General features: G+C 40.7%; 1 protein-coding gene and 1 non-coding gene across 2 annotated transcripts; one reads left to right on the plus strand and one right to left on the minus strand.

Annotated features, from left to right (window-relative positions):
* Positions 1-1,026: 1,026 nt before the first annotated feature.
* On the minus strand, positions 1,027-3,523 carry LOC112091708. The gene is made up of 3 exons (XM_024165968.1): positions 2,602-3,523; positions 1,766-2,532; positions 1,027-1,515 (listed from the first exon to the last, which is right to left on the minus strand). The coding sequence occupies exons 1-3, from the start codon at positions 3,521-3,523 to the stop codon at positions 1,027-1,029; spliced, it is 2,178 nt and encodes a 725-aa protein (XP_024021736.1).
* LOC112091731 lies at positions 3,369-3,475 on the plus strand. Its single transcript, XR_002902281.1, has one exon. It is a non-coding gene; the product is annotated as a small nucleolar RNA R71 (small nucleolar RNA).
* Positions 3,524-8,854: the final 5,331 nt, after the last annotated feature.

Below are 8,854 nucleotides of genomic sequence, written 5' to 3' on the forward strand. Positions count from 1 at the left end.
GTTTTCTCTCATGGAGTTGGAAAATGAAACAACAACGCTCAGTGTGAGGAAGGTCAAATTTAGGACAAACAGTCAAACGAACATTGACCAAAAGATAGGTTAATCAACTACTAGAACATTCCAACATTCTTACCACAAACCAGCTTTTGGGATTTCATTCGAGTCAAACAGAAATTTACAGAAACGATCAAAGAGCCAAAAATGCATAGAAAAATAAACTACTCCTTTTTATTTATTTATTATTTTTTTTGGCAAAAGACAACCTGCAATAATGAGGTGAATGTAGAAAGGCGTTCTTTTGACAAACAATTATATAACATCAAATGTGATTATGACCAAACTACATCATCTATGAAATGTTGCTCTTGCTCTTTTTTATATATATATATTTTTATTTGTTTTTTTGAAAAATAAGAAATGATGCTCTATTACATAAGATCATTCCTATCTAACCCAAAATCCATCCCTCAAGCATATGCACCAAGCATACCACTAACCATGTAATGATGTTTTAATAGTGATTTTACCAGCTCAAAAGATCAATGAAGGTTCAAAAGTCATTTTCTCAACTCTCTTAACTCACCAAAAATAGAGCACTTAAACTCAGGAATTTTCTCAGCTGACATGCATTAACATCCATCTTACCACAAGGTTTAGCACGTGCAAAAAGAAACTCTGGAAGTTATTTCTTAGTAACCAAGACAACAAAAATCGACTCAAACTAATCCTTTTGAAATCAAACTAAGATAACTTCACAAAAATTTTAACCCAAATATCAACATGACAAAAATCACTCTTATGCATGAATATGCTCACCACCCCCAACCGAAATCAGACAATGTCCTTAGTGTCAAAAATTATGAAAAGTAGAGAAAGAAGACACCTGGACGATGAGCTTTCCACTTATGAGCACAACCTGAGCTTCCTGGTATGATTCTCCAAAAACACACATAAAAAAAATGTAAAAAGAAGCAAAGAAAAAAAATAGAAAATCAAAATATGGCACAGAAGATATGAGCCAACTACTCAGGGCTGGTAAACGGGGTCGTCGAGAATGATCTCTTCAACCTGGTTCACCCGCTCTAAGTAATTTTTTAGACGCTGGCCATTTACTTTAAATATTCTCCCATCGGTCGGGTCCTTAACCTCGACAGCACCATTGGGAAAAATGCGTTTTACTACGAACATGCCAGTCCACCGTGACCTCAACTTACCGGGGTGGAGATGCAAACGGGAATCATAGAGATGAACCCATGGATTTGGCTCGAAATTCTTCCTTAGGATCTGCTTATCATGAGCCGCTTTCATTTTTACCTTGATCCTAGAATTGCGCTCTTTCAGCATGTCGATCAATCGTTGTTCTTGCAATGGATCGAGTTTAGATGAGATGATGACTGGGAATGTGTCTTCATCTCCCAAGAATGCATGTTTTAAGCCCTTAGGTGGTCGGGCTAGCTTGACTTTTGGAGCCTCCTCGGTGGATGATTTCAGTTTTTCTCCTTCTGTTGGGAGCTCCTGAAAACATGGTGACCCAAACTTAGTTCCTCTATCCTATGATTCTTTGAAAGTGGCAGTAATGGTAGCCACCTCACAAGGATCAGAACTCTCAGATTCAGAATTTTGGAGGGGGTTTTCAAGATCTTCAAAGTTGCTTTGCGGCAGAACCTCCTCCTCGACAAGTGTGTCGATCATGTGTGTCGATCATAAATGTTTGGTGACACTCGTCATCATCACGTGGTTGCTTTTGAATATGAAAAATATTCACCTCAAGGGTCATATTCCTGAAAGATATCTTCATCAGACCATTCCTACAATTGATAAGTGCGTTTGCTGTGGCAAGAAAAGGTCTTCCCAAAATGATGGGAATGGATGACTCCATATCCACCACGGATTGTGTATCCAAGACAAGAAAGTCCACGGGGTAATAAAACTTGTCAACTTGCAACAAAACATCTTCCACTATTCCCCGTGGTCTCTTAATGGATCTATCGGCCAGTTGCAGAAACACAAATGTGGGCTTAATCTCTCCAAGACCCAATTGTGAGTAGACCGAATAAGGCATGAGGTTCATGCTCGATCCTAGGTCTAGTAACGCTTGGCCGAATTCATGTGTCCCGATCTCGCAAGAAATGGTAGGACAACCTGGATCCTTATATTTCGGTGGTGTTTTCTGCTCAATCACCGCGCTCACTTGTTCCGTCAAGAATGCAGTCTTCTTGATGTGGTGCTTTCTCTTTATGGTGCACAGATCCTTGATAACCTTGGCATAGGCCGGCACTTGCTTGATCACGTGTAGTAAGGGAAGATTGATCTTCAATTGTGTCAAGTGCTCCAGGATCTCACTTTGATTTTTCGGCACTTTCCCAGCAGGTCGGAGAGCTTGGGGAAAAGGCACCTTCACCGGAATTTTAGTTGGCTCTTCCTTCTCCTGAGCCGATTGTTCATTACTCGAAGTGGTTATACTTGTCGATGGCGTGTCTAAATTCTTAGCACTTCGAGTAGAGATGGCATTAACTTCCTTGATATTTTGACCTTCAGAGTTGGAAGTTTAAGCCATGTGTTGTCCTCTCAAATTGGACTGGGCTTGTGATGGAAATCTACCGCGCTCCTGAACGGTTAAAGCTTCTATCAGCTTTGTGATATGACTTTTTATTTCCTTGTTCTCTTCCACCAGCTGTGTGAGCATCGAATCAACCCTTTGATTCGTCTTATTTTGCGTGTCCATAAAAGCTTTTAGGGTATCTTCTAGAGAATTCCCTTTCGGCTGTATGTTATTCTGAGGCGCAAAATATGTCCTTGGTGGTTGAGATTGTTGCTCTGATCTCCATTGTCCTTCGGATGATTGTGCTTGTTGGTTCGAATCTCGCCAACTGAAATTCGGGTGGTTTTTCCAACCAGGATTATAAGTCTCCGAGAAAGGTGTATATGGTTTTCCATATACGCCCAAAGCGTTGCACTGCTCCTTGTATACCCCTCTCATTTCACTTAAAGTGTGGCAATCCTGAGCTAGATGGCCCATTCCACCACAAACTAAACAAAGCTCATGTGCCTCTGTTCTTGCCACCATGTTGGGTCCTTTACTATCTTTACTTTTGAGGGCCTCAATTTGCTTTGTCAAAGCTTCAACTTGGGCCTTAAGGCTATCCTCTTCCCTCAATTGATAAACTCTAGCTGGTCGGGACCTACCGGTGCTCTCAGTAGCACTCGGTCCAGTCCAAGTATGAGCTTTCTCAGCTAACTCATTCAAGTACTCGATAGCTTCGTCAGGATCCTTCTGGAGAAAATCTCCATTGCACATCATCTCAACAAATTGGCACTCTCGGATTGTGAGTCCATCATAGAAATAGCTTACGAGGCGCCAACTTTCATATCCATGGTGGGGACACAGATTTAACAGATCTTTAAAACGCTCCCAAGCTTGATAGAGAGTTTCATTTTCCTTCTGAGCGAAATTTGAGATCTGTCGTTTCAAATTGTTGGTCTTATGGTGTGGGAAATACTTGTTGAAGAATGTCGTCGTCATTTCTTCCCACGTACCAATAGACTTGGGCCTAAGAGAATACAGCCAGCTTTTGGCCTTGTCCTTCAGAGAGAAAGGGAAAAACTTCAATCTAACAGTGTTTGCGGCCTCAGCACGGCTGTGAAAGGTGGCCACCACCTCTTCAAACTTCTGAATGTGTACATATGGATTCTCGTTCTCTTATCCGTGAAAAGTTGGGAGAAGTGCAATCATGCCCGACTTGAAATCCGTAGGCGGTGCTTTCAGTGGGAAGATGATGCAAGATGGGGTGGCCGTGCGCGTTGGGTGCAAGTAATCTTGCAACATCCTCTGCTGAACTTCCTCGTGTTGTGCCATTGCGAATAGATTTTGAAATGCGAATTCCAACGACGAGTGCGAAGATGGAGACGTAGAAGACGAGTCAGATAGAATTTCACTAGGGGTTTCTAAATCTGGACGTTGAGCGAATCTCCCTAGCTCGTCTCTATACCGATGCATTCACCCAAAGCGGTTTTTTTTAAAGTTTTTTAATTTTTTTAATTTTTTTAATTTTTTTTGTGTTTTTATTTTTAATCAAAGCAAAAGAAAATAACTATATAGTAACGTAAATTCTAACCACCGAGAGTGCTCCCAGAAAAGACTATAGCTCTTGGCTCAATGAATAGCCTCCTAGACAGAGCAACGTTCCCAGGAAAGATTGGTGGGGCGAGGCCCTCTTAAGTACCAACTTTCCTAGACAGAAGTCCCTCAGATTGTACCTTCCACGTAACCACACAATTATTCGCAAAATCAATTATTAAATTTTATTGAGTAAATTATGAAATGTAGTCTAATTAATGGAAACTATTCCTAAAGTCAAAAGCCTAAATCTACCAAATTATGAAAATCCTAGATTAGGAATCTAATTTAGTCAATTAATTATCATCTTAATTATAATTCTAAAAATTAATGAAACTATAAAAGGAAAAATAAATTAGGCAACAATTAAAATATACAAATGAGGAAACAAAATAAAATCCTAATTTACCAAAAATAAAATATTACAAAATTAAATCACAATTAATTCTAAAACACAAATCCTAAAAGTGTGAGATTTTTTTTTAGCAACACAAAACTACGGAAATAAATAAAAAAAAGAAAAAGGTAACAAATGTTAAAAAGGTGAACACAAAAACAAACAAGGGAAAACACAGAGGAAGAACGTGAGAAAGGTAACTTTTTTTTTTTTTTTTGATTAAGGGACGACAGCAGAAAAGAATATATATAACGACAAGGAGAAAGAAAAAAAAAGGTTAAAACAAACTAAACTACTAATCTACTACAGAACGTGAAATAAAAGTTAGACACAGATTAATAACTAAAAATAAGAAACTAACACAGCTTAATTGCAAAGAAAATAAGAATTAAAAAAAAATGTATACGTACCTCTTTGGCTAAAAAATCTACTGATCAGTCTTGCTAGTAGCACCTCCCCGGCAACGGCGCCAAAATTTGATTAACGCCCAAAAGTGATATTCACAAGCGGTCAATTGTAGCACAGAATGGCGGTCGTATCCACAGAGAGATAACAAAATAACAAGAAAGACTAACAGAATAAGAGCGTTAGAGAAAAGTGAATTAAAGAAAAAGAATAGTTTTTTTGCAAATAAAATAAAAAGGAGAAAATCTGTATGAAGAAAACGGTAAGGTGTCGAGAATCCCTAATGCTTCGTTCACCAATTCAAGTTTTGATTCACAAAATAAAATAATCGAATAAATTAAATCTCTATGTTGGCTCAGAAAATATTATTATTACAAGTTATCTAAAATCGACAATATATCAATCTGACAATATTGCAGTAAAAGACAATTTGTAAAATAATTTGAATAACAAAACATTGCGTGACATAATTACATAAGAAAAGCGTGACTAAACTTATATAAAAATTAGCACACAATATTTTGAAAAGTAATAGAAAAATAAATGAGATTTAATTTATTCAGATGTTAAACTTTACAGCACAAGGAATCAAAACCCCAAATTGGGTCGCTGAACGGAAGTTCATCTCTAACCTCACAAAGAAAACTCTAGCCTATCTTGCAAAACATTCTCACAAGTTCTAGAGAGAAAATATGAGACTAACAACAAGACGACAGAAAACTGAATATTCAAAGCTCCCCTAAAACCTTAGGCCAACCTCTCTATTTATAGTGTTCAGAGGTTATCTGTCAAATAAGGAAATAAATTGTAAAACTAAAAAATTACAAAAGAAAAGGAAACAAAATAAAATTACTCATAAATTAAGAGAAATCATATATTTGATTTGGGGAAGAAATCTGGTAATTTGCTCTGATTTTTGAAGGAGAAATTCGGACTCTGCACTCAGTGGACATGTGTCGCTATGGAATTGGTTGATCGGAATTGATTTGCCACGTGTCAGAATTGGAGTGGTTGGCGTGTGCTGGCGATTCGCAGAGCGGAGGACAGCTGTCGCGCGTGGAGAAAGACTTGGGCTGGCACGCTGTCACGCGGGACCCGCGTGAGGAAGGCCTTGGACGCGCGCTAACGGACGTGTGGAAGGAACGCACGCTCTGATGAGCCACGTGCTGATGACGCGTGAGGCGTGAGACGGAGCGAGAGGAAAGGCGCGGATTTCTGCGCTGACATGCGGGACCCACTTCATTTGGCTTGGCTGATGGGTGGCGTGGCTCTCTCTGATTAGCTCGGCTTGTGTGGCTCAGATGGGCTGAAAATATGGCTTTCATGGCTTCTTCTTGTGTAGCCTTTTACACTGCTTTCATCTGTAAATAATTAAGCAAAAACTAGACAAATTCTAATTAAAATATTATGAATAAAAATAATGAAATTGCTTAATTAAAGCTTAAATATTTTAATATTATATAAATCAAAAGTAGTATTTATGGTGCATTTTCATGCACCAATCAGAGGTTTAGAAGCTAACGGGCTGTGTGGCAGCGCTCAACAGATTCATCTCAAAATCTACAGATAAGTGCATGCCATTTTTTGATACCCTGCGAGGAAGCAAGCCCTTCCAATGGACAGAGGAGTGCGAACACGCGTTCTGACAATTGAAGGAACATCTTGGGAAACCACCTCTACTGTCCAAACCTATGGCCGGAGAAGTGTTGAGCCTGTATCTAGCGGTTTCAGAACACGTCGTTAGTTCGGTGTTGATCCGCGAAGAGAAGAAGGTGCAGTGTACTAAACTAGTAAGCGCTTCCTCAACGCAGAGACAAAATATCCACAGATAGGAAAGCTCACCCTTGCATTAGTGGCAACGTCGAGAAAGCTATGCCACTATTTCTAGGCCCATAGATACAAGTCTTGACAAACCATCCTCTCAGGCAGGTATTACAAAAGCCCGACGCTTCTAGAAGATTTCTTAAATGGTCCATAGAGCTCAGCCAGTTCGACATTGACTACAAGCCACGAATTGCCATCAAGGGCCATGCCCTGGCCGACTTTGTGGCTGAATTCACCGAGTTGCCAGATGAAACAGAGGTCGCCAATGGACCACTCAGGCGAAGACTCTATGTTGACAGGAGCTCCAATGACAACGGCAGTGGAGCAGGATTGGTGTTGCATACCCCAGAGGGTCATAAAATAACCTCAGCCATCGAGTTTGAATTTCCTGCGTCTAACAATGAAGCAGAATATGAAGTGCTGCTAGCTGGACTCCGGTTAGCAGAACACCTAAAAGTGGAGGCCATAGACATCTTCAGCAATTCACAACTGGTCATGAATAAAGTGAAAGGCCAATGTCAAACCAGGGATGAAAAAATGGCAGCCTACCTTAAGAAGGTCAAAGAGGCATTGGAAAAATTCATGGCCTATGACATACTGCAAGTGTCAAGGGCGGAAAATAGCAACCTGACGCCCTTGCCAGGCTAGCCACCTCAAAGGATGTTGAGCTGTTGAAACTAGTACCTGCGGAAGTTTTAAAAGCTCCTACCACCGAGGGAAAACTAGAAGTCATGCCGATAAATCATCAGCCGAGCTGGAAAGACCCAATCATCAGATATTTGGTCGATGGTGAACTCCCAGAGGACAAACAACAAGCGAAAAAGTTGAGGTACCAGGCGTCGAGATTCATTAGACACGATGATATTCTTTATCGAAGAGGATACTCGACGCCCTTGCTCAGGTGCCTTGATGAAGAAGAAGCAAAGAGGGTGCTCTCAGAAGTATATGATGGGATATGCAGAAACCACGCAGGGGGGCAGTCCTTAGCCTAGAAAATACTAAGGTAGGGATACTACTGGCCGACCCTAAAAAAGGAGGCGGCCGAGTATGCAAAGAAATGTGAAAGCTGCCAAAGGTACGCCCCCATCCCTCAACTGCATTCAGAGGATCTAACATCGATAGTCTCTCTTTGGCCTTCTGCCAAATGGGGGATTGATCTCATCAGCCCATTACACAAAACCCCTAGCAGATATAAGTTTGCCATTGTAGCCGTCGACTACTTTACGAAGTGGGTTGAAGCCGAGTCACTAACAACAATATCAAAGGAAAAGTATACAAACTTCATATGGAACAACATAGTCTACCGGTTCGGTGTCTCACATTCTCTCGTATCAGATAATAGGAGACAGTTCAACAACGACAACACCAACCAATTTTTTGAATTGCTAGGTATCCATAAGAACTTTTCTTCTGTTGTATATCCCTAGTCCAACGGATAGGTCGAGGGGGTCAACAAGGTCATAAAAGTAACACTGAAGCGACGCCTCGACAACTATAAGGGGAAGTGGGCCGATGAATTGCCAAATGTGTTATGGGCATACAGGACGACAAGTAGGACTACCATGGGAGAAATTCCCTTCTCAATGGCTTATCGGGTGGAAGCGGTCCTACCAGTCGAGGTATCCCTTCCCACAAGCCGAGTGACATGATATGAAGAGGCTAGAAACGCCGAGCTAATGGGCTTAGGGCTCGACCTTTTGGAAGAAAGGCGTACGGACGCACAGCTAAGGCTCGCCGCATATCACGCCAGGACTGCTAGGTACTACAACCAGAATGTCAAACGTAAGCAGTTCAGAGTAGGAGACCTTGTCCTGCGAGTGGTGACCCCAAATACTAAGCATAAGAACTCTGGTGCCTTGGGGCCAACTTGGGAAGGTTCCTACAGAATAAAAGAGGTCGTAGCCAACGGATCTTATTGGCTCACAGAGTTAAACGATCAAGACATCAAGCACACATGGAACACAGATCAATTGAAGACCTACTACCAATAAAGGGGAAAGGTTGCCCTTGAAGCTAAGTTTAACACGTTTCTTATGTTCTACTTTCTTCTTTGTTTTTTGCAGGCTGAAAAGTCGACTTGTAAATTCTACATAAATAAAAGTCTGATTGAA

Source organism: Morus notabilis, unplaced genomic scaffold, assembly GCF_000414095.1.
Source record: "Morus notabilis unplaced genomic scaffold, ASM41409v2 Scaffold203, whole genome shotgun sequence".
Taxonomy (NCBI): Eukaryota; Viridiplantae; Streptophyta; class Magnoliopsida; order Rosales; family Moraceae; genus Morus; species Morus notabilis.